The following is a 27,735-nucleotide window of genomic DNA, read 5'->3' on the forward strand; positions in this document are numbered from 1 at the left end:
GTGCTGGATCACAGTCTCAGAGTTAAAGGTCAGATCGTTGCTTTCTCCTCACAGCAACACAGATAACATGAAGATGCAAGTATAAGCTGGATTTTAGAGCGTTTTTCCTAATCAGATCCATCAGACCTGCAAACTCGGCCTCCAATAATCAATGCATTTCAACTACTGTGACGTTTTCAAAAAACAAAGTGGCTGAATCACGTATTCAAACCTGATAATGTGCATTTATCATCTAACAAATGACTTTCAGGGCAGAAACTACAGACTTTTGTGAGTCTAATGGGAAACCAGAATGTGGCTGAAACAGGAGTTTCTCATGCAAAATATTATAATATTCTGTCATAAACTTTCAATATACATTGACATATATTTCCCTCTAATGAAACCGCTGTGACTGATGAAGCTTTTCACAAGCAAACACCTCTGGCCCAGAGTCCGGATGAAACATCTGGAACAAAAATATTATAATAATGTGTCGCCATCTAGTGTTGAAGAATGATTATAACTACAAATTATACACTATGATCTTTGTGAACTTGTTCTCATTTGCTTCACTGACAGGAATAAAACACACTTTCTCTCTCAGGCTCTTTCACTTTCTAATGAAATGTTCAACAAAAGCTGATTTTAAGATAAAAAAGTGTGTTTTTAAAGGTTAAGAAATGACAGATGCAATTCTAATTGTAATACTTTGGACAATACTTATTATGAAATAATTAGTCTTTTAAATATGAAACGAACATTATTACATTAAAGCTCAACACTAGTAAAAGACTAGGGTTATTATCTAACCAAAGCTATTAAAAATAACATTAAAAACATTTTGTTAATTGAAATAAAGCGGAAATAAAATAAAATGTAAATATTAGTAAAAAAATTAAAAAAATAGAAACATTGCCTTGACAATAAACTGAAATAAGTTTAATTTGAAGCACTAAAATTATTAACTGGAAATAAATAAAAACTAAAACTGAAATAAAACAATTTAAACCTAAACAGCAATATTTAAAAAACAAAAAAAATAAAATTAACATGAAACCTAAAAATATAATAATAAAAGATAATTCTAAATATTAATAAAACTAGAAAAAAACAACACTAATTCATTTATAATTATAATGTATACTTTTGCTTTACGCACAAATTTTCCCTGACAGTTGATAAATTCAGCTGTATTATCATATAAAGGTAAAAAATATTTAGAAGTATTATTACAAATATTAGTAAGATCCATGCAAATGATTATTATTATGAATATAATAAATATTATAGGTGACATTTGCCCCTCTAGCGGTAAAAACAAAACGGCATGCCTTTTGCGGAAGAACAGTGTTTAGTTGTGGTTGTGCTTCGGCTCTGTGCGGATGAACATGTTGATTTACAAATGAGTATCATCTCATTATCATGAGTATCAAAATCAGTTTACAAATGAGTTCTTTCTCTCTCTCTCACACACACTTTTTCTCTCTCTCTTTCACACAAACACACACACACTTTCTCTCTCTCTCTCACACACATTCTCTCTCACACACGGCAAAGCAGCCGGAACAACTTTCCTCGCGGATATGACGATGCGGCGAGTGACGCATGCACGCAATTTCCCGCGAAAACCACCCCGACTAAAATATAAACGCTTATAATAGGCTCACCACAGTGAATCAGGGTCAGACAAAAACCGTGTTTAGAAGAAGAATTGATTATGCATTATTTAAAATGTGTAAATTTTGAACAAAAAAGTTAGTTGATTAAAGTATTAAATCATTTACTCTTCGAGTTGTGAGCTTATGAGAAACAGAAGGACAATGTGTGTAAAAAGTGCAACAAAATATTAATTCAATATTATGATCTCTGTTGTTGTACAAAAAGACAGTTTTTTTTTTTTTTTTTTTTAGTAGATTAGTAAGTTATAAAGATATATCTAGAGATGACCTCCACCTGTATCATCACAAGTTTATTAAGAGACTGTACAATACAAATGAAAAATAAAATTAAAAATACATAGATGGAGAACATAAGAAAGCAAGACGAGCTTTGGACTGGTTCTGGAAAGCCTGTACAGCGACACACATGCTGGACCCAGAGCGCTCGAGTGATGGAGACGAGACACCAGTCTGCGTATGGTATTCTAATAAACATACAAAAAATATGACGGTAGCTGTCTTGGTGTACGTATACATATTTATATATATATATATATATATATATATTAAAAAAAACTGAAATAACATTAATGAAGTTATAGGAGGTGTTCAAAGGATATTGACTAGACAGACACTATACTTTGGAGACACTTCTGCAATAAGAGAAAAACTAAATCATAAGCCAAATAAGCAAATAACATGTTTTCCATCCGCTCCAGACGTCGTGTGTGTGTGTGTGTGTGTGTGGGTGTGCATTACAGTATGATCTGGCCTCGTTACGCGCGATCCTTCAGGTTTACACATCTTTAACAGGGGAAAATGATAAAGCACAGCCTCGTTCTGTGGCGAGGCTCATGTTATTCAGTAAAATAGAGATCTGGAGATCAACATCAGACATCAGCTGCGAGATCGGTGTGTGTTTGGCTTGACGTTCCTGACGGTCCACGAACCGGGAAGAGGATTGGCCAACGAGAACAACCTGGTCATCATCAACACCATCTTAAAAGATCTTCCCTTTCTTCTTATTCTTTTCCAAAGTCCTGTGTGGGAAACAGGATAATGACTGCATCAGTGAAGGATGTGTACTGTATTATTATTTTGTGTTTATAGATACACACACATGCATGTATACATTTTATTTCTGTGAGTGAATGCTGCACAATCATGAACATAAATGCACAACTTTAAAGGAGATTTTCTCAATGTTTCGATTTTTTTGCACCCTCAGATTCCAGATGTTCAGTAGTTGTATCTCAGCCAAATATTGTCCTATCCTAACAAACCACACATTAATGGAAAGCTTATTTATTCAGCTTTCAGTCAGATGATGTCTAAATCTCAATTTCAAAAAAACTGACCCATGTGACTTTGTGGTCCAGGGTCACATATTGAAAGCAGAGAATGTCTAATAAGGGGAGAAGTTCCACTCTCAGTAAACTTCCGGCTTCTGAACTGGTTGCAGTTCCTCTCTGGCTCCACATGAGGGCGCTCACAGGACGAGTGCAGTTCCACTCTGGCTCCACATGAGGGCGCTCACAGGACGAGTGCAGAATGAATGGGGGTCTATGGCGCTATACCATACCACTGACACCCTGTGGTGCAGTAATGCGTGTGTAATCTTCTCAGATCGGCTCGGGTTAAAACTTCATGTTCTGATGAGTTTGGAAAATTCTGCACAGTGAACATGTTTTGCACCCTCAGATTCCAGGTGTTCAAATAGTTGCATCTCGGCCAGATATTGTCATACATCAATGGAAAGCTTATTCATTCAGGTTTCATATGATGTATAAATCTCAATTTCACAAAAAATGACCCATGTGACTGGTTTTGTGGTCCAGGGTCACATATCGAAAGGTTAATTTTCACACTAAACTGCCTCTCCTGGGTCAACCCTGACGTGACTGTAATATACAGACGCAGTGAAAGCTGTGACGGCGGCGTACATTTTCTGCTGCTCCAGGATCCTCTGCTGGGTCTCCCAGGTCGACCTCTCGTCCTCGAACTGGCGTCTCCTCTCCTCCAGCTCCTTGTGCTGAGCCTCCAGGTTCTTCTTCATCTGCTCGTGGCGTCGCTGGAGCTGCGGGTCACAGGCAGGGCTCGATTACACTTTCACAACACAGATCGGCTCACACGCAGCGTTACAGAGATAGCATGTTTAGCATTTTTTAGGACAGATATAAGGCATCCAAAATACTACTTACGACATATTTAATAATATATTAAATACAAATTTTAATATGGCTATTATTGTTCAATAAATAATATGTTATATTATAATGTTGGCTAGTATCGAGAAAAGCTCTGGTGGGGGTTTATCGCACGGGCCGCAGTGTTAACTTTGCGTGAAAAGATTATATTTGTGTTTACAAAAAAATAATGAAATTTCATATACATTTTATTTAAATAAGTCAAGCACTTTAAGTTCCTCTTCATAAATATGAATGTTCTCAAGGGTTTTCCAGGACTTACATTTCAAAAAGTCAAATCCAAGTACTTTAGGCTCCTTGTACGAACCCTGGTTTTCATTCATATTTTTATATTGCCATTATTATACTAGTTATATTATATTTTTATTACATATACAAGTTTCAATAATTATTTTTTTTAAATGTCTATAGATTTAAATTTTGTTTCAGTTATTTTAGTACATTAAACTAAATGAAAACGAGAATGTTTGCCTTTGCAAACAGCTGAAATAAAAGTTTGTTTTTATATTTTAAGTAATACATTTATTTTTTAGTTTTAGTTTACTATAATAACCCTGGTGTGCAAATATGCATATTAGTGTATATAAAGGAATACATACACAGAAGGAATATAAAAGAAAATGATTAAATATAATTAAATATCATTGTGTTAATTTTGTGAAAAACAGTGTAAACATGACTTGATTATTTTTATCCATATTCTTACTATTTTACTTGCATTAAACATTTTGCATTTCCAGTGGTTATATGGATCTAGCTACGGTTCCTTCTAAAATAAAAAATGAAATAAAGAATTTTTTTTAATTCAATTAAAAAATAAATTCAATTAAAAAATAAATAAAATTAAAGTAATAAAATTAAAATACATAAATTTAATCCAAGAGCAAACATACTGAGTTTATATTATACTACAGGTGAAACTAAAAAAAATTAGAATATCGTGCAAAAGTTCATTTATTTCAGTAATTCAACTTAAAAGGTGAAACTAATATATTATATAGACTCATTACATGCAAAGTGAGACATTTCAAGCCTTTATTTGTTATAATTTTGATGATTATGGCTTACAGCTTATGAACATTTTCAAAATTTCTGAGAATTTGAATTTGGGGTTTTCATAAGCCGTTTCACCTTTTAAGCTGAATTACTGAAATAAATGAACTTTTGCACAATATTCTAATATTTTTAGTTTCACCTGTATTAAAATATAATATACTGAGAAACATAGGGATATAATTGATTGAGATTGATCACCGGATGGAGTCCAGGACCCGCTCTGTGTGTGTGTGTGTGTGTGTGTGTGTGCGCGCGTGTCAGTACCTCTGCCTCTGAATCTTTCAGCTTCTGGATCTTCTCCTTGACCTTCATCTCGAAGACCTGCTCCATCTCCATCTCCATCTTCTTCATCTTGGTCACATGCTCTCGCCTCTCCTCCTCCATCTGAGCCAGGGGACTCCTGGGATACACACACACACACACACGCAATCAACAATCATCTCCCACAGCTCCCATCTGTGTGTGTGTGTGTGTGTGTGTGTGTGTGTGTGTGGGGGACACCCGTGACCACAGAACATCTCTGCGCTTCAGTCTTGCTCAGGCAGAGGAAAGAGGAGGAAGAAGAACAAACAAACATCTTGATTCCAGAGGAACCTGAGAGCGGTTAAAGGCCGAAGCGCTTGTGCTGATCAGAGTTAGAGAGCGGTGCAGGGAAGCTGCGGAGAGGAGCGCATGGAACATATTTGATTGAAATGATGATGCATCTCAATTTTTGCCACTCAAAACAATTAGTGGATTTTATTTCAGTCCCTCCAGTATTACGCGATCGCAGAATACAATGCAAAATCAACAAAATGTCACAATTTTTTTGCGATCCTGCATAATTCGTCATTTCACAGCAAAATAAATAGCAAAAAATGATTTTAATCACAAATCTAATTGGATTATCCCTAATTTATTCAAAGCTGTAATGCATTATTTTCACGAGGATGCAGACGTTGTGCATCTAACATAACACACATAATATGGTAAATGTGGTATCGTAATTATAAAATAAACATAAAAAATAAACAATGCAAAATTTGTGCACAATTCTGGAAATTGTGAGTCATTTTGATCGCAAAAATCACACAAAAATATCACAAAATCCTGGAGGGACTGATATTAATGAATTATAAGCAGAATGAATTTCTTGTGCAAATTGTTGCATTGAATTGTTTTGCGAATCAAAGTTGGAGAAAGACTTGAGATGCATCAGTCAATCCATCATTCCCACCCAGAGACTGATCCTGGATCATGTGTTTCACATCAGGAACATGAGGATAGTGATTAATCCCCGGGGAAAAACTGTTGGAAAAGGAGGGATGACGACAGACACTGTTCCCAGAGGAAGAGAGGATCCGCACTACACAGGGATTCGGGAAGAATATAAATGACCACTTACATGCCGTCAACCGTGTCATCTCTAAAAAACAAGAACACACACACTTAGCATGCGGCAAATCTCACACTGAGGAGCAACAATGTGTGAACAGAAGCAGACAGAAGTCTAGTCTGGATCAAAACACTTCAGTGTGGTTTCCTGTGAGATCATAGCTCAGTTAGATGTGACTGACGCGCGTGAACACACACTCATGCATGTGTGTGTGTGTGTGTTAAGAGTTCGCCTTCTTAAATTAGGAGTTATCGGCCACAGAAAACTGTGAAGCATCTCAAGCTCAGAGTCGACAACAGGAACTGCATTTTTTCAAGCTATTTAAGAGATTTGGGAAGTAAAAGTCAACATGAACTCAAAATACATTTATTATATTACATATTTTAATTTGTTATATTTTCCAAATCGCACTTTTTAACTAGCAATTCTTGCTGGCAAATGGATCAAATAAAGGGTGACGCTTTCTATGAAGCCCATGCTTAGCTCAATTTATACTTATTTATAAGTATTACTATTTTATAAATACATTTATAAAGACTCATTACGACCTATACTGCATTATAAGAACAATTATAGTTCTTTTTATATTATTTTTTATCATTACTTATAAGTCATGCATTTGTGTTTTCAATGCACATGCTCATAATCCATTATACACTGATTTATAAGTATTAATTAGTCAGTCGTATGGTTCTAATTAATGCACTTATAAAGATGCAGCCTGCATTGCTATAATGCTATTATATTATAGTTGCAATGACTTTAGTAAATTCAGATTTATTTCTGTCAAATAAGTGAATATATTGTTATTAATTGCCGCGTTGTGTTCTTATAAATACTTATTGTGAGTGATAATACAGTTACTAACCTCTATAAATGCATCATTGATGGCTTTAAGTAAAGTGAAAACATAGGATGCAATTTTCCTAAAGCAAATATTAAGAAATGTGCTCATGATACATTTTAAGTTGTTTACTTGTAAATATAACTAATGAACAATAATTCCTGTCATAAAATAATGGGGGGAAAAACTTTTTCAATGTTACATACTAGCAGAACACTGCAACAATATTTTTTAAAGTATAATTTCGAACTATTATAAGCAATACCATGATCATAATTACCATTCATGACCTGTAATGCACACATTAGCCCTTAAAGACATAATTGATAACTAATTTGTACAGCAAACAAGTTTCTATTTTATATCTGATCATTTATAAATAAGTGTATGGATTATGAATATGCGCATTGAAAAAACAAATGCATGACTTATAAGTAATTATAAAAAAATAATATAAATGTAACTATAAGTGTTCTTATAATGCAGTATAGGTATAGTATAAGTCTTTATAAATATATTTATAGAATAGTAATACTTATAAGTATAAATAGGGCTATAATTCGTTCTAAGCTTCATAGAAAGTATTACCAAATATAGTATTGCTCTACATTTCCCCCTGAATGAATAATATCCGGTTCGACTTGTAAACTTCACGTTGATTTTCAGAACAGAAGTAGGCCGGCCACAGATGTGAGTATGGCGGTTTACAGTTTCTCTCCGCTCTATCAGACAACAGGAAATGATGCAACATTAAATGTTACAATGCTGTTTGCCAACTGAGCATCACTTATATAAACCGATCTTAAACCTTAATAAAAATACACAAATTCAGGGAAATGAAGGGCATCCATCAAAAAGCATGTGTCTCCCACTTCATAAACGTTCAGCAAGTTAATATGGTAATATTGGGTTTATTTTCAGGCTTGACACTTGAATTTTTCCCCCCAAAAAGAATCATTTGAAAAATTTAGGAGCGCAATGAAAATTTTCTATATTATTTTTCTTATACGGAGAGTCATTTACTAGCAAAATTATTTAATTTATTTGAATACAAAAACTACACCAGTTTTAAATATTTCTACTTCAAACTGTACTTATGTAATAATTGTGAAATTATGTTTATTATAAACCTTGAATTAAATGCCACATAAATATTATTTAGTAATAATCATAACAAAAAATAAATAAATTCTGCATAATGCAGGACTTTTAATTATCAACAAGCCCAAAATCCACTGGGACTCTTATTTTGAAATGTCTTCCCTGCTTCCAGCTGCTCATTCACACACACATGAGGGAGCTAAAATATGCTCTCTTACAACCATCTGAAACATATTCCAACACAAACACCAAGGTGTACTAAACCATGGGCATGTTCTCGTATCAAACAGACACTGAGAACTGCTTAATTTCAGTGATCTAATATTGCTAAACTCACTTGGTGAGCTGGCCTTTGGTCCTGTTGTTGTCGATGCCGTTGCAGGTGACGGCCGCCAGCTTTCTGCTTCTGTAGTTCTCATAATGGACGTTATTCGTCACGTCCTTGAGGTCCTGCATGTGGGTTCTGACACAAACACATGGTTACTGCAAATATTCATACTTTATAACAGGAACATGACGCCACAAAGTATAAAGACAGTCCAGTCATGCGTGTCATTACTTTAGATACATGAAAGACATGTAATGTTTGTACCTGATGAGCATATTCCTCACGAGTGTGAAATCACAGTGGTCTCCGTTCTCAACTGGGCAGAAACAAACAAGAATCAAGTTTTAAACACATCGAGATATTAATCAAATGCCGTTTATAGTTGTTGCTGGACAGATCGACCTCACGAACAGCAGATTCAGCATATAATCATATCCAGGATAAACACTAGCCTTCAAAAGTTTAGGGTCAGTACGATATTTGAATGCATTTATTAAAAAATAACAGTAAAAAATTTAAAATGTAAATCATCTGTTTTCTATGTGAATATACAGTAAAGTGTAATTTATTCCTGTGATCAAAGCTGAATTTTCAGCATCATTACTCCAGTCTTCAGTGTCACATGATCCTTCAGAAATCACTCTAATATGATGATTTGATGATCAAGAAACATTTATGATTATTATCAGTGTTGGAAACAGTTCAGACTTTTTTTTAAAACCATGATACATTTTATTTTTCTTTGATGAATCAAAAGAACAGCATTTATTTGAAAAAGATTTTGAAATAGTCTTTACTGTGACCTTCGATCAATATGATGCATACTTGCAAAAAAAAAAAAAGTATTCATTTCTTAAAAATCATTCAGCGAATGGTAGAGTGTATTCACTACGGGAACTCTAATGACTAAGATTATATATCCAGGAATTATTTCCTAATATTTACAGGTTTTCCATGGCCGTAGGAGCACAGTTCCTCAGAATGAACTGATTCTTCACAAAAAGCAACATTTCCATCCATAGTTTTTTAAGTTTTTTATTTTAATGTAACTTTCTGAACCGAGCCGATTGCACATTTGAGATTAAAACTGAAAGTCACGTACCTTCTGCCACTCCCCACGGGTACTGCCGTCCTCTAACCTTCTTTCCGTTCGCCTCGATGATAGTGTTGCTCCCAACCACAGCCAGGGGCAACCGATCCTGTGCGTGAGTGTGTGTGTGTGTGTGTGTGTGTGTGTGTGTGTGTGTGTGTGTGTGTGAGTGAGTGAGTGAGTGAGTGAGTGTGAGTAAGTGAGTGTGTGTGTGTGAGTGAGTGAGTGAGTGTGAGTGAGTGAGTGAGTGAGTGAGTGTGAGTGAGTGAGTGAGTGAGTGAGTGAGTGAGTGTGAGTGAGTGAGTGAGTGAGTGAGTGAGTGTGAGTGAGTGAGTGAGTGTGAGTGAGTGTGAGTGAGTGTGAGTGAGTGAGTGAGTGAGTGAGTGAGTGAGTGAGAGAGAGAGAGAGAGAGAGAGAGAGAACAGCCTCATTACAACACCAAATACCTTCAAAAGTGATAAGATTATCTATGTTTGTAATAAGCCAAATCAATCAATATTCTTGCTTGCACCATGTTTGAAAACACAGCAACTACATTCTGCTCAAAATTTGTTCAACTTTCTTTTTCCTACTTCTATAAATAGCCAATTCTGCTTGGCCTAAACCAAAATTCAACAACTGACATACAAATCTTTTTTTTCCAACACATATTTAAAACCCAAAATAAATAACACTACTACTAGTCTCATTACACCTCTGAAAAATACTTCCTAAAGACAGAAATAAAGGCTCTAATCGAGCACAATTTACAAATGCATGAAAATGGGTTTTCTCTCAGTGCAAAAAGGACATTCATCATCAATCTCAGGATTCACAACTGAAAAATAAAAGCACTGACGGCGACAGCGCCATGAAGGATTCTCCACTGCAAGACTTTTCCGTCAACGGTGGGTTATAAAGTGCTTTTTCTTAACTTTTTGTTTGTTAAAATGAATGACAACACTTATACAAAGCTTTCCCAGTACAAGTCCAGAGAGAGAGAGACTCATGGATGGCTGTACACAAGGAATCCGTGTGCTAAAGCAACACAAGCTTGGCAGCCTTTCAACGTTCAGATTCAGATCTTCACCACGATCACATTCGAGGACAGACTTTATTCTGCTACTCCAACAGCATTTCCAGGGGACAGATCACAGAAAACTGAATATTTCTTATTTTTCTTCTGAAATAAGTGTGTTTGATGTACAAAGTACAACACGAGACTCCTCCTTCAGCACATTTAATGAAACTAAGCCGCAAAAACAATGTTTAGAACTGGTTTTGTTTATGATATCACAAACATTGGAACAATGCATGTTCTAGATATTGAATTAAATGCCAGATAAAGTTACTTTTTAGCTGAAAAACTAATAATAACCAAGAAAAAAATTAAATGTCTGGTCTCTTACAACCATCTGAAACATATTCCAATACAAACACCAAGTACATAATTTCATATTTGATGCAAGTCATAATTCATCAACAGTGGATCATTAATAAATTGGCATTAATGCACGGTGATTATTGATTGTGAACTGCTCTTTGACTATGAATGTGCAGCGCTCATATTTATTATATGAAATCATCGCCAATAATCACATTTGGCTGTATCGTGATTCTCTTAACACTTTTATTATGCCGTTTAAATATTTAAGTTTATGACCTTACTTTTTATTCACACACGTACTCCTAAATACATTTTACAGTTCACACACACCTATTTTTATTCGCAAATGCGTGTGAAATGCTTGCACTGTCTTGTCCTGATTACACACGTGTTGTCAAAAGACTTCAATTATGATTGTTTGTTTTATTTGGGAAAGCATGCTTGCACAAGTGTGGAGCTCTTACTTTGATTTTCTTCACAATCTTGTTTTCTTCCTCATCATCCGTCTCTGGAAACTCGTAGATTTTGATCTTGTGCTCCAGGATTTCTCGCATAATCTAGAGAAACACAAAAACGTCACACAGCCTTTTAAAGGATCGCCAAGGGCGAGTGTTTAGGGTCGAGGAACATCCTCTGTTTATTTATTGGTGCTCAAATCTGTTCATCTGATCTTTCCCGTCTGGGCGGCACTTCTGTGCTCCTGTTCCTGGTTCCTGCAGAGATAATGCCTCTGACAGATGGCAAAACACTCAAGACACACACACACACACACACACACACACACACACACACACACACACACACACACGGTGCCGGAGGCCTGAACTCCTGCTGTCTCTTCTTGTCTTTTACTTAAAGGTAAAGGTTCTCCCAAAAATTAAAATTAGCCCATGATTTAAGGTGTGTACGACATTCTTCTTTCAGACGAACACAATCTGAGTTATATAAAAAAAATGTTCTGGCTCTTCCAAGCTTTATAATAGCAGTGAATGGCCGTTTCGGTTTTTAAGTCCATAAAAGTGCATCTATCCATCATAAAAGTGCATCTATCATCATAAGTGAATCTATCCATCATAAAAGTGCATCTATCATCATAAAAGTGCATCTGTCCATCATTAAAAGTGAATCTATCCATCATTAAAAGTGAATCTATCCATCATTAAAAGTGAATCTATCCATGATAAAAACTTTATCGACTAAAATAACTAGCTTCCGGCAGACGGCCGTACGCAAGTCGACTTACGCCAAAAGAGAACCACTTGAACTTGACGCACGACGTAATGACGAGCGCTGATGCCCTGTGTGTTTGAACCGCGAGAGACGTCAAAGCTTACACTACTCCTGCATCTACGTCACACATCGTCAAGTGTTACTCTTGTGGTATAAGGCGACTAGAGATAACACCCTGACAGATGGCAGAACACTCAAGACACACACGGTGCCGGAGGAACTCCTGCTGGCTCTTCTTGCCTTTTCCTTAATCAGGAGTTTAGAGGACATGACTGGGCGGCCGACTGACCTGTTTCTTGAACTGTTGGCACTCTTCGGGGGTCAGAGTATCTGCTTTGGCAATCAGTGGGATGATGTTGACCTTCTCGTGCAACCGTTTCATAAACTCGATGTCCAAAGGTTTCAGTCTGGAGCAAAAACATACAACACAACAGCATGATAAAGATGTCATGATGACAGTTCTCTCAGTGTCTTTAGTGGTGTTAAAGACTAATGCAAGAATCACTGAAACTAAAGTGGCCAAAAGTGACGACATCATTCTTTAGGCGAATATTATAACAAAAAAATTGTTAAAGTCCCCCTGACTAGTCAATAATTTGCAATTCACCCAAGTCTATAAGCAGGATCACAGTGAAAACTCTGATTTGCGTTAAGCGCTGCCGCTGATCCACAGAGAGCAGTTGTCATGTACATTAATTCAGATTAAATCACAGAATGGCTGGGATAAAAGGTTATAGTTCAGATATAAACTAGAACAAATCAAAATAGAGCAAATCAACCTGATGCTTCAGGTAAAGATTGTATCAAATGCATTGTTACACATGTAGGTGGCGACAAGTGACTTGTGTTTGTCATTGAATCATTCAAGAGATCTGTTCAGAAACACCGATTCATCCAGTAATTAAAGGTCCCCTATTATGCAAAATTCACTTCTGCATGCTGTTTGGACATAAATGTGTGTTGGCAGTGTGTGTACACAACCAGCCAATAGTGATACAAATCCACTCACTCCTTTTTTATTAATCCCCATAAATCATCAGCAGTGTCTCCCAACGACCTGTCTTCAGAATGCGGCTTTAGTGACGTCACTAAGCACAGGCCCCGCCCACGAGTGTTGACAGACACTGCCGTTTCAACATAGCCCCGCCCTGATCGAGCTCACAGCTGCTGCACTGACGAGACTGTCTCCCAAGCGCTGTAGGTGTTGTGTGGCTGGATGTATTAATCCACAGAGCTCTCTCTATTTACTCCCGAAATCTGAGGCAGCCGCTGAAGACGAGGTGGAATTATTTTGTTTTTAAAGAAAATGCTCCCTCAACTCTACCGAAATTCGTTTATGTACTTGCACACTTCTTATAACTTACTGTGTTTACTCCGCTCCTACGGTGATTTTCTGAAGTAAAACTGACACTTCATCTTTTGTGTGATGTACAATAAACTTTATTAAACTCATCAGTATATGTTTAATCATCATTCGGACCTGATCCGAAACAGCAGACTTGTAGGCTATTAATAATGGATACATACAAGCAGATGACAAATACGTTATAACCGTAATTAAACTACTAAACTATACCTGTTCCATCTCTATACAGCACTCTGACTCTGTAGGCATTATTGTCCGACTCCGGGTCGAAATGAACACCGTTACTGAGAGTTTCTGATATTATCATCATTCCGTGAGATGAGATTGTCCTGAGAGACTGAACGCGAGCTCATGAAGCTCCGCCCCCTGGGTCGTCCAGCAGCAGCTCATTTGCATTTAAAGGGCACACACTAAAACAGCGCGTTTTTCTGAGCCCCAAAAAGTGACAATTTAAACATGCTGTGAAAAATGATCTGTTGGGTATTTTGAGCTAAAGCTTCACACACACACTCTGGGGACATCAGAGACTTATTTTACATCTTGTGAAAAGGGGCATAATAGGGGACCTTTAAACAAGTGAAGTCTTTACGAGTGAGTCATTGAATCATTCAAAAGATTTGTTCAGAAAGGCCAATTCATCCAGTAATTAAACAAATGATGACTTAACGAGTGAGTTAATGAATCATTCATTCAAGAGATTTGTTCAAAAACACTGATTCATCCAGTAATGAAACAAGTGTCACTGAATCATTCACAAAAAAATGAGTAGTTCAAAGTAATCAAAAAGCACTTCTTTTTTTTTTTTTTTAATGGACTGTTTTGTCAGAACCTCTAGTAAATTACATGTTATTTTATTTAGTGGTTTATTCAGAATCATGGGAGAATCGTAACCTCTAATTTAAACGAAAAAATTGTGATTTTCAGTTTATCCAGAATCGAGCAGCTTTAACGCAATGAAACATGCCAAACTGTGCAGGCATAAAAAGCTACTAGTGGTTGTGTGTTATAGAGCTTTAACAGTTAAATAGGTTTCCGTTTTGAATCACGGTTAACAACATCCATCAAGATATTGACTGTGTGCCACGTTTCAGCTCTGATCATCATGATTGTGCTCCTGCGTCTTCACTGCATCTGCGCACAGATCTGCTATTGTCTGAGAACAGCTGTGACAGTGACAGTCAGTCTCGTGTTTTCTGACTACGAGGAGAATCACAGCTCCATGAAATACATTTTAAATCCTCTAAACAGAAAAAAAACCTGACAAACATAATGGGGAAAAAATAAACAGAAGTATACTACACATGCATCTCTTCTGCTCACCCAGGCTGCATTTATTTGATCTAAAATACAGTCAAAATTGTGAAATATTATTCTAATGTAAAATATCTGTTTTCTATATGAATATATAGTAAAGTGTAATTTATTCCTGTGATTTTCAGCATCATTATCCAGTCTTCAGTGTCACATGATCCACATAATTCACAAAACTGAATAAACTCAGTATTAGACTTAATTAATGATGCTCAATAGGAAGTCTACATATCACTGGTCATGTTTTTCTTCCTATTATCAAAAAGGATATATTCTGCTTTTTCCACATTCATCTGTCTTTAGTGTGTAATGCTGATGTTTGAACATGAAAAAGCTCCTGTTCTTCTCTGTATCAGAGTCAGTGTTTCTGAACTCCTGAAACGCCTCCATTGTATCTTGAGTTTCTTCCGGGAACGAACACGTCACAATATTCCTCATTATAATAATTCATACGCAGAATAAAGGGGCGGGGCCTGGTTGAGTGAGTTAGTAGTGTGTTAAACTGGCGGTTATGGGAAGGGGCGGGACATTTCCCAAACACACTCGAAACGCTCGACCAATCACAACACACTGCTCCAGCCGACCAATCAGAGCACAGTGTGCTTTCAGAAGGAGGGGCTTCATAGAGACAGGAACTAAACAGAGCGTTACTGACAGACTGGGAAGAGAGGAGCCGCAACAATGGAGAATATGAGGAAAATAATGCATTCAAACCATAGACTAAATAAGTCTGAGCGTAGTGTGTGTGACGTCAACCGTAGTGTTTCTGAAGAGCATTTTTGAAGCCCAAAGTGGGCGGAGTCGGCCGTCGCCATCTTGGCCGCGTCACTCCCGGATAAACGAAAATGTGCAGCGAGGCGGATTAGCTGAGGTGACGTGACGCTAACACACAGCAGACAAACGGCTAGTAGTGAAATCAGTGGCAATCCACCTGTCACTCAAGTGGCCACGCCCTTAATTATGCAGAACTTTAAGGCTTAATATAATTTAAACGGATGAGTTATAAAAAAATTCACCCCCCTCACAGTCGTCATGAAGGACAAAATTAGTTATATAGACCAAAACCACTTTTTGCACCAGACTGTAAACATGTTTTTTTTTCTGCTGTAAAGTTGGGCATTTTAACATGAGGTTTTATGGGATTGAGTCTCTTCTGCAGCCGGTCTCTAGTGGCCAGTGGATGAACTGCAGTTTAATCACTTCAGTGCTGGATTCAAGAGAGAGAACAGAAGGTGTCCGCTTGATTCAAACCCATTAAAAACAAAATCAAAACCTTGTAAAAGGGCATCACAGGTCCTCTTTAAGAGTAATAAAGAGTATTAGGTCTCTGATCCCTCACCCATGTCCTGACGGAGCGATGAAGTACAGGCAACAGTGAACTCTGCTGTCCGGCATCTGCCGTCTGTTCACACGGGACTCGGCGTTCAGGTAATCCTCAAACTTACTGTCGATGTGATCAATGACCGGCTGCCAGCTGGAGCAGAACACAGAGACTCAGGTCACGCTTTAGGTTCACAGGAACACCATCTAATTATATCAAGCAAACTGACATTAGGGCTGCACAATACATCGATATTAGCGAAATATCGCAAATGTATATATTAGGGCTGTACTCAACCAAAGAAAATCTTGGTCGACTGAAGTCCTGAAATTTTCGACAAAAAATTGACTAAAATCGACTAAAAATGACGTTAGAAAAAAAAAGCGTTAAATTAATTAGATGCGCACTGTGCGCAGTACTTGGTAGCCTTGTTGTCCGCCTAAATGAATTATAAATAAACAAACAACTAGTAGGCTATTTGCAGTATATTAAATCGTTTTTGACCTAATTATTTTGCACTGAAATGAGTCTGACACTCGAGTCTGTCGGCTCTGACAGCGCTGCATCACGTGCACCTGCGTAATATCATAGCTTATGATTTCCGAAAATAGTCCTATGTTGTCAACTAGTGATATCATCACAAGAACTGTTGAGGAATATGCAACATAATTTAGACAATTATTTTTGTCATATGTTATAATAATAAGTTGTAACTGTCAGACACTATCATTTCATCGTGCATGTCCTCGCACCGAGCGAGGCTGAACATGAGGTCAGCTTCGCAGCTGAGACACGAATAGACTATTAACTTAAAGCTTTTACTCTTAATAAACACAAAAGGCACGTCCACTTTAATAAAAAAAGAATATTTATTAAACAAACCAGATCAAGAGCAGAAATGAAATAAAGTGCATAACTGAAAAATAAAGCATCCTAGGCTCAAAACTAACACAACCAACAGCACAGCGCAATTGCGCATTAGGCTCCAAATAAAAAAGTTAGGTTATCACACTAAAACATTGAAATATGCAAATTCTGATATGTTCATATAGCCTACTCAAAACAGACAGGGCAAGCTAACGCAGACAAGTGAGCTTAACACTTTTAGATGATATGTCATGTTTGTCGTCGAGCTGTGGAAAACTGTTGCTTGCAAACTTTGCATTCGACCTTTTTCCTGTTATCAATTTTAACAAAATGCTGTCACACTGTCGATTTCTTTGTTGTTGACATGTTAGAAGAGGACTGACTATTAAACGCTCTTACAATTAAATCAATAATATTCAGCATCAAACCTTCTATGCTCGACGCTCTCTCTTGGGTTGGGCTAATCCAAAAAAGGTGAAAACAAGGGGGGTGTTCTGAAGACAGACTGTTACAGTGAAACAAGGGTACTCTGAAAACACCCCCATTAGCAGTTAGTGCTTTCCACCTGATGAAATGAGCGTGCCTCAGCGCGGCAAAACTGATGAAATAAACGCGGCAGAAAATCGACCAATCAGAATTTTGGTCGAACCAGAACGTATCGACCAATTAATCGACTAGGACAGTACAGCCCTAGTATATATTGCGATATGCATATCGCAACGGCTTACAGTAACTGAACAAAAGAAAGAGAAAATCACTCACTTCTCTTGGCTGAATAACTTTTGTAGCTTTAATAAGAATCAGTATATACTGTATTTAATTCATACAGTGAAAACTAAGCAGTGTTTTATTTTTACATTTGATTATTCAGTTTGTGTTGTTAAATAACCCTAATGTAGAATAACCTGAACCCTGTGGTTTACACTGATGTTAAAATAACACTTCTGATATACAGTAAAACACTGATGTTCACTGTCAGAAGCTGTAGGGATGTTTTCTTGTCACAAAAAGAATGTAAAACACGTCTGTAGGTTATATAATTTTAAATATATTTTACAGATCATTTAAGTTTATTTTACACACTTTAAGCATTATCGTATCGCATATCGAATATGGAATATCTCTTCAATATTGTGCAGCCCTACATTAAACCAGGCTGAGATAATAATATCTGGCACTCGACCAGTCGTTCTCACCAGTTGCTGTTGTCCACGGCGTCTCCAAAGCCAGGAGTGTCCACTATGGTGAAGAGCAGCTGGACGCCGCCCTCCTTCATCAGCACCTTCGAGTGCTCCACCTGCGGGCACAGAGCATCTGAGTGACCTTACGGACGGCTGATGTAAACGCTAGTCTGCTGGGCCACTTCTGGCTATCAGTGGCGTGCGATTAAGGTCAGGAATCGACACTTGTTATAAAATTTAAATTTTGATTCCTCATCGATTCCTTTGTGAGCATTTCAATATGACTTCAAACAATTGAAGACATAGGTAGACAGATAGACAGACAGGGTGTGAGACAGGTAGACAGATAGACAGACAGGTAGAGAGAGAGACAGACAGGGTGTGAGACAGGTAGAGAGAGAGACAGGGTGTGAGACGGGTAGAGAGAGAGACAGGGTGTGAGACAGGTAGAGAGAGAGACAGGTAGACAGACAGGTAGAGAGAGACAGGTAGAGAGAGAGACAGGTAGAGAGAAAGACAGGTAGAGAGAAAGACAGGTAGAGAGAGAGACAGACAGGGTGTGAGACAGGTAGAGAGAGAGACAGGGTGTGAGACAGGTAGAGAGAGAGACAGGTAGAGAGAAAGACAGGTAGAGAGAGAGACAGGTAGAAAGAGAGACAGGTAGAGAGAAAGACAGGTAGAGAGAGAGACAGGGTGTGAGACAGGTAGAGAGAAATACGGGTAGAGAGAGAGACAGGGTGTGAGACAGGTAGAGAGAGAGACAGGTAGACAGACAGGTAGAGAGAGAGACAGTAGAGAGAAAGACAGGTAGAGAGAAAGACAGACAGGGTGTGAGACAGGTAGAGAGAGAGACAGGGTGTGAGACAGGTAGAGAGAGAGACAGGTAGAGAGAGAGAGACATGTAGAGAGAGAGACAGGTAGAGAGAGACAGGTAGACAGACAGGTAGAGAGAGAGACAGGTAGAGAGAGAGACAGGGTGTGAGACAGGTAGAGAGAGAGACAGGTAGACAGACAGGTAGAGAGAGAGACAGGTAGAGAGAGAGACAGACAGGGTGTGAGACAGGTAGAGAGAGAGACAGGTAGACAGACAGGTAGAGAGAGAGACAGTAGAGAGAAAGACAGGTAGAGAGAAAGACAGACAGGGTGTGAGACAGGTAGAGAGAGAGACAGGGTGTGAGACGGGTAGAGAGAGAGACAGGTAGACAGACAGGTAGAGAGAGAGACAGGGTGTGAGACGGGTAGAGAGAGAGACAGGTAGACAGACAGGTAGAGAGAGAGACAGGGTGTGAGACAGGTAGAGAGAGAGACAGGTAGACAGACAGGTAGAGAGAGAGACAGGTAGAGAGAGAGACAGGGTGTGAGACAGGTAGAGAGAGAGACAGGTAGACAGACAGGTAGAGAGAGAGACAGGTAGAGAGACAGACAGGGTGTGAGACATGTAGAGAGAGAGACAGGTAGAGAGACAGGGTGTGAGACAGGTAGAGAGAGAGACAGGTAGACAGACAGGTAGAGAGACAGACAGGGTGTGAGACATGTAGAGAGAGAGACAGGTAGAGAAACACAGGGTGTGAGACAGGTAGAGAGAGAGACAGGTAGACAGACAGGTAGAGAGAGAGACAGGTAGAGAGACAGACAGGGTGTGAGACATGTAGAGAGAGAGACAGGTAGAGAGACACAGGGTGTGAGACAGGTAGAGAGAGAGACAGGTAGAGAGAGAGACAGGTAGAGAGAGAGACAGGTAGAGAGACAGGCAGGTAGAGAGAGAGACAGGTAGACAGACAGGTAGAGAGAGAGACAGGTATCTGGGTATCAGTGGCGTGTGATGCAGAGTAACTCCTCATGAAGCTGTAATGCTGAGAGAAGCTTTGGACTCTCAGTCACTCTTAAAGCTGCAGGTACAGACATGCAGGAGCACAGCTGTTACTGGAGGAGGACTGAGGAATGCTGGAGAACTGCACGCAGAGTTATGATCTTATCAAGGCCTTCTGAAAACATTTATAGCTCGTTTCCACTGAGCGGTACAGTACGGTACAGTACGCAATTATTTCTGTTTCCACTGTCAAAAGTTGTGAATGGAACCAAAATGCCGAGCCGTACCGTACCGTACTCACTGCAGAACGCTGATTGGTTGACAGAGTCTCGTCACTTGCACATGCTACAGTGGGAATGGCAACATAAGCGCCATTTCTTAATATACAGTTGAAATATAAAACTACTGTTATTGTGTCACGAAATGTAGTTTTAAGAGTTTTTCAGGCGAGAATGTAATTGTTTAAAGCTCAAATCTGTGGTTTATTTATAAAGATTTATGAATATTTGACCCAGGCGATGACCGGGCGCTCGGCGCTCACGTACCCCGCCTGGAACAGCCTTTCCTCGGCTAGTCCTTCTGACGTTTGCCGCCGACTCTGACGTCTCAGTAGTGGTTAAACACGAGATATATTTCGTCTTGTGTATATCTAACGGGCGATATTTGGTCTCGTGAATCTATAATTTGTTCCTTGGCCAATCGTTTTGACTGAGGGCTGAAGTTTCATAACTTTATATATTTAAGCTATTTAACTTCACCGTTGTAAGGTTAGGCTAGAGCGCTGACTTTGTATGTTTGACTGAATTGTTTGCTTCATTTCTTATTGTATAGCTTCTTGTACCTTTCACTTATACTTTTATAATGGCTAATATTGATAAAACTGAAATTTAACAAAAAGAGGCAGGGTTGAGTTTTATATTTCGTTTGGTTATAAATAGGCTAACGTTATGCATGCAGTGAATATAATCAATACGTGTAGCCTGAACCACATTTGTGTGGCTATGTTTAAGATTTCTTTAAATGAAAACGAAAAGAGGCACAGTGGTGTTTTATAACATGTTTCGGTTTATTGTTGCCTAAAATATACATCAGAGATAACCGGAGTAGCAGAGCGAGCTGAGTGACGCGCTGTTGCATCTGCAGAATACCCGGACTTGTGTCCTCGGGAGTCATTCTCCTGAGTCCGAAGTTTGCATACTAAGAAACGCCTAATGTCGGCACTTGTCACATGTCGAGAAGCAAGAACAAGATCTACTGTATGTCATCCATTGTTGTTTATGTCTCTTTCTTCGTGGCTACGTCACGCCTATCGAGTAAGGGCACTGTGGCGGTGGAAACGCTAGCCGGATCAGGGTTTACCGTCCCGAACCGCTCAGTGGAAACGAGTCGTTATGTAGATATTTCCCAGTGCAGCATCTATTGACATTTCGCAGACAGAACTGGGCTTTATACCTGAACTGTTTTCTTGATTCTGTGCGAAGGCCCGGGGTATTCTCCGGAGTACAGATCCGTCAGGAACAGAGAGTTGATCAGCGTGGACTTTCCCAACCCTGACTCTCCTGGAGAAACGACAGACAATAGAGAGAAACGTGAGGTTAATATTCAGTACAACATCCTATAAAAACTAGAGCTACTGTAAGAAACACCAGTGCTTGCAAGAGAGCAAAAGAAGAGTTTTTAATGAGTTTTAGATGAGCTTTGGTTTTATATACGCTACTATTCAAAAGTTTGGAGTAAGTACGATTTTTTATTTGAAAGAAATTAATACTTTTATTCAGCAAGGATGCTTTCAAAACAGATTAAAAAGTGACAGCAAAAACGTTTATAATGTTACAAAAGATTTCTCTTTCAAATGTTCAATTCATCAAATAGTTGTGAAAAATAAAATGTTTCCCCCAAAAATATAAGCCGCAGATCAGCTGTTTTCAACATTTTTAATAATTAAAGCATATTAAAAACACCACATACACAAATAAACATCATTAAAAGCTGGATTTTCACCACAGGGGGACTTTAAACAAACAAAATTGGGATCCTCAATGTATCCAGAATCGTGCAGCTCTACACGAACCGCTTCGAAAAGTCAAACATGACCGACTCGATATGATGATGCTTCATTATCAGGTATTTAGCATTAAAGTGTGAAGGCAGAGCACGAGCAGCGGGACTAAACCAGGGAGACCGGATGAGCGCTGGATGAAGGCTAGAGCTAATAGAGCGTGGCACATTCATGCGCGCGCTCTCACGCAGAGTTCAACACATTAACTACAGTAAATTGCCTCTGGCAGGGCGAGTGTTTGGCCTCGTTACAGATCTGGCCCTTTTCCAAACCCAAACACTACAGCAAGAACAACTGGGTAAAGTCCACCTGCGCGGCCAATTTGTATTAAAGATCAGCAAGAGACATCATTAATGACGGAAAACCAGTTAAAAATTGCAGGGCTCGACATTAACTCTCTTCATGTGCTTCAAAGTAAACCGGTCATTCACTTGGACGAGTAAAAAATTTGCTTGTTTAGGAAAAAAAATAGGACTTTTTTGTGTGTGTGTGTGTTGTAAATATAATTTATTCTGAAGCAATATTCTCATCAGTGTTCAGTCAGCGTTGACATATTTAAATCTGTATATTTATGATATTTTAACCTTTATAAAGGACATTTTTCCCCCTAATCGTTTTAAATATATGCTTCATCTTATATTTTAAATTCTTAAATTTTATCAATTAAATTAGAATAATAAGAAAGACACTATAGGCCGTTACCAATCAAAGTAAATAATTTACACTGAAATATTTAATGCAGTTGTAATTATGTAATGAGATTGTTTTACATTTTTTTTATATACAAATAAGAAATGTTGGAAAGAATGATAATTTTAAATGAAACTAAACCACCGGTAGGAGGCGGCAGGGGACCGTCTTAATGAGCGAGTCATTGAGTCATTCATTCAAACGATTCGTTCAAAACGCTGACTCGTCAGTAATGAAACACGGTTCCTGTGAGATGCGTTACGGTTCTGCTATGATCTTTCTTTAGAACTATTTTCGCTGCTGAAATAGAACAAAAAGTCAATATTGCGTCTAAAATGTAATTGACTTAATATGAATTACTTGTTTATTGAACTGTCATGAAATCAGTGTCACATTTTCAATCGTGATGGTATTCTGCACATTTTGGGTTAGGGTTATGTTTACCGCAGTAATGTTAACTGAGTGTCTTTGTGTGAGCTGCACTCATTTGTTTCCATTTCTGCGTGAGCCTCAACAGCACAACCTTGTTACCGTCAGTACGTGTGACTCTGGACCACAAAACCACCGTCATTTTTTTGAAATTTTGAATAAACAAGTTTTCATTGATGTGTGGTTTGTTAGGATAGGACAATATTTGGCCGAGACACAATTGAAGATCTGGAATCTGAGGGTGCATAAAAATCAAAACATTGAGAAAATCTCCTTTAAAGTTGTGCATTTATGTTGGCGATTGTGCTGCATTCACTCACAGAAATAAATGTTTTATATATTTACGGTAGGAAATGTACAAAATATCTTCATGGAACATGATCTTTACTGAATATCCTAATGATTTTTGGCATAAAAGAAAAATCGATAATTTTGACCCATATAATGTATTGTTGGCTATTGCCTCAGATATACCCGTGCGACTCGAGACTGGTTTTGTGTCTTGTATTATTCACTATTAATCGGCACCTACAATAAATTAATGCAGAATCATTCTCGCGTTTGGTGATTCCCTTGTTATTTTTTTGTTATTGATGTTTTAATCAAATTACAAGTAAAATTCTCTTTCACTTGCCCCTTCAAAAAACCCACTTGTCCCAAGCGTTAATGTCGATCCCTGTATTGGGATATTATGTGATGAACAAGTCTAGCGGCTCTGCTCATAGACCGTTATATAAATATTTTGCAGCTAAAAAGACCACAAATAATGCCTTTCACTTGTGGGAATAACTCAACCACGAGTCCTCAGGTCAGGGGATGTCGTCTACAAAAAACACAGCTCGCACGCAAGGCCAAAGAAAACACCGTCCCGTACGCTTTCAGACTAATCTTATAGAAAAAAAACAGCACAGATCCTGTATCACTTGTAAAAGAATTACCTTCAAACCTACACTCTTCACTTTCTAAACCGGCAGTGCTCTTCACTGCAAAGCCCTTGCATTTTTCAAGATGAACAGGATGTGAAATCACTGCCATTCAACCCTAGCTTCCTGTGTGGTTTTCCCAACAGCATTTAGACCAAATGTCAAGAATGTAGTCTCAACCTGGCAAGTGTTCAAAACTCGACCGGAAGCTTCTCGAGTGGTCATTATGACTGAAGCGCACAACGAGTCCATCACGCAGTGCTGCTAACTTCATTACAGGCAGGCTAGAGTGTGGTTCTGTAGATCCAAATCAATACATTCAACAAATGTGTTTTCTTACCCACAACCATCAGCGTGAACTCAAAGCCCCGCTTCACAGACTTTCTGTACACTTGGTTCGGGAGGCTGGCGAAGCCCACGTATCCCTCCAGGTTCTTCTGCTGCTGAACACACACACACACACACACACACACACACACACACACACACACACACGTTTGATCAGGGAGACTTGCACCGTAAATAATACAATCTTTACTCTTGAATAAGCCAATAGAAGGTGTTTACTGTGCATGAAAATGAACTGTGGTCGTACTTACAGCTGTGTGTTTGAATTCCAGAAGTGCATGTTATCCGATGAAACATGGAGATCCAGGGAAGGTCAGCATCAAACAGCATTTTGGGATGAGAAAAGAGAGAGCACAGAAATTGAGCACAGAGTCATAACTATTAATACGCACCCCAAAATTCATGCCAAATGCTTGAGATTGAAACAGAGATTAGCTGGTAACTTTAATAGGAACAGAAACCAGGTTTAAACCAAATTGGCAAGTCAAATCAAACATGCACGAACAGTTTAGAGAAGAAAAAAAAAAAGTGTAAAAAAGGTGTTACTAATAAAATATTATAAAAAAATAATATATATATATATATATATATATATAATAAATATAAAATATTTGTTAAAATTTAAATAAGATATTTATAAATACATTTAACATTGCCGTACTAAAGAGAGTAGAAAAAACGCATATATAAATTGGGTCTTTGTTTGTACATTGAAATATTTAGCTGCCTTTCAATATTAAAATGCTCCAGGATGATCATATTTGGCATGTAAAAAATGATACAGGACATTTGAATGGATGTCTTTCCCCCCTTTAAAACTCCATGTGGAATATTCCTCACAATAACTCACCAAAACAAAAATATAAATCACAACATTTCCATGAAAGGCTCAGTGAGTTTCCATCCAATGTTGCGAATTCAACTTATGTGCAAAATTGGAATATTGCATTAAACATTAGTGAATAAAGCAGCATTTCGTTCCCAAGTCTTCAAGAGTCAAAATCATCACATGGGAAACTGGTGCAAAATATCAGCAATAAACTAAGTTTGCGTTCGGACGCAGGTGTTCGGGAACACACTCGTGTGTGTGAGACGCTTCTGGAGGGAATTACACCGGATCACACACTTCGACTCCGGCGTTTCAGAAACACCAAACCAACATTAGAGACGCTGCGACGCCATTGGTCCACTGGTTACTCCAGTTATCCAATCACAGCCGACGTTGAGGCAAAGTCACATGATGTTTGAGGGATTTATTCAGTAAATGTGTTTCCATCGTAGTTTAAGCGCGTCTTCTTATCAGATTAAACATTTATCCACCTCAATTAAAGCGCATGCGGTTCTTTCTGTGCATTTTCATAATTTACATGCATCTTTGGTGTTTCAATCCAGCATTTTTTTAATGCGATATCCCAAAATGCACTTAAAAATAGATGGATGGAAACAGATAGAGAGACTGAAATCAAGTCTCAACATATCCTAGGAACCTTTCCATATAAAGACTAATGCTTACATACTTGAAAATGTGTTTGTGCCTACATATGAATTATGTTATGAAATTCAAAGCAGCTCAAATAGCTTTGATTTGAGAGCAGAATGTGAAACGATTCAGCTAAATTCTCTTTCATTTTGATATAAAGTCAAATAAAAGCAGTCAAGACGGCTCTAAGTGTGCGACTGAACTGTGTTTGTGATTATTGGTGTTGGCAGCACAATCACAGATGCCTTTAATGTCACAGCATCATTTATTCTGCATGATAACTTGGATTCTTTCAGCAATCAATCTCATGATCGCCCTTTACAGTGTTGCTTTAATTAGTCTCTGAGGCTCTCAAAGTATGCAAGGAGAAGCCGAGACTAAAGTAAAGCCAAATACTAAAGCCACACATTAACTAAACTATACAAACCTGGTGTCAGACTGGGTGAAGTGTGCAGTTTTTAACACAGATCTGACTGAGTACAGGATGTGAGAGCCTGACCGCAAACTGAATGACATACAGAATCTGCTTTCATCTGAAGGAATTAACTGAGGAAAATAACATTTAATAGCACATTATGTCTGCTTTTATCCACCAAATATATTTTATTCAACAAATAAATGAAAGCAGAAACATTATTTGAGCTTTATCCATCCCTAAATCCTAACATCAGCAGGTATGAGTGGCATTTGGAGTGATACAAATGACTAATTTAATGTAAACAGCTTTTAAGATTAGATTATTATGGCGATTATTAAACAAACTATAGAACAACACTGAATGTTCAGCTTTCAAACCGGTATCTATCCACCCTAAATATCATCTCTGCACGACATTCTTTACTTTCGTTATAACTAATAAAACATCTATTTAAGTTAAATATAACGCAGAAATTGAACAGCTGCGTTAATTCAGCAGTTGTGTGATTAGCTGCTAACCAACATTAGCTTGCTTATGTTCTAAAATATATATATAAGTTTTTCTGCAAAGTATGTGGGTGTGATGTTTAAGAATTATGAAAACTTGGGTGTATTTGGTTAATTTTGACTCATTAAATTAAATACTTATTTGGTTCATTAAATTCTAACGAACGTACGCCGTTTTTCGTTCGAGAGGAAAAAACCTGACAGGAAATGCCTCGCGCGCTCTCACTAACCGAACGTTAAATTACACTAAAAGCAAACGCGCCAGTCGCGAGCGTCGATTTAAACTACCGAAACGCTCCCGATAAACGTTACCGATCCTCAAACGGCGATGTTTTTGGTAGATGGTATATCGTAAAAGTGATCAGAACTTACCCATGATGTTGATGTTCAAATACCGCTTTAGAAACCGATCGTTCTTTGGCAGCCCTACATTCCCCTTGTTACCACTTCCGTGAAACTCTGCTACGCCATTGGCGTAGAAACCGGTCACATGAGTGGAGTTTGATTACGCAAAATACGTGCCTCGACTTTGGTGAATAGCCCAATAGCCAGGAAAATCAATAAATCTCGCGATATTAAGTGCGCACGCACACCTCCCTGAGGCCGACCAGAAAGATACAAATATAAAAAATAATTTACTACAATATTTTTCCCCTTATTACTCAAATATATAATTTCTAAAGTGATGGTAGGCTATGAATACTAATTAATATTTAATCATTGAATGCTTATGAATATAAATAAATATTTATTCACGGTTTGCTTGTAGTACAACTTGTACTACAAGCA

At 38.0% G+C, this 27,735-nt stretch overlaps 1 protein-coding gene across 1 annotated transcript; it reads right to left on the bottom strand.

The window, feature by feature from the left end:
- Positions 1-1,938: 1,938 nt before the first annotated feature.
- Positions 1,939-27,412, bottom strand: septin7b (septin 7b). The gene is made up of 14 exons (XM_084088613.1): positions 27,319-27,412; positions 24,535-24,634; positions 21,546-21,652; positions 18,299-18,399; positions 16,254-16,388; positions 12,527-12,644; positions 11,472-11,564; positions 9,654-9,750; positions 8,816-8,867; positions 8,561-8,686; positions 6,288-6,308; positions 5,168-5,303; positions 3,584-3,717; positions 1,939-2,680 (listed from the first exon to the last, which is right to left on the bottom strand). Exons 2-14 carry the CDS (start codon positions 24,542-24,544, stop codon positions 2,641-2,643), a joined length of 1,170 nt encoding a protein of 389 aa, XP_083944739.1. The 5' UTR covers positions 24,545-24,634; positions 27,319-27,412; the 3' UTR covers positions 1,939-2,640.
- Positions 27,413-27,735: the final 323 nt, after the last annotated feature.

This window comes from Abramis brama (assembly GCF_963993115.1).
Source record: "Abramis brama genome assembly, chromosome: 17".
In the NCBI taxonomy this organism is placed as follows: Eukaryota; Metazoa; Chordata; class Actinopteri; order Cypriniformes; family Leuciscidae; genus Abramis; species Abramis brama.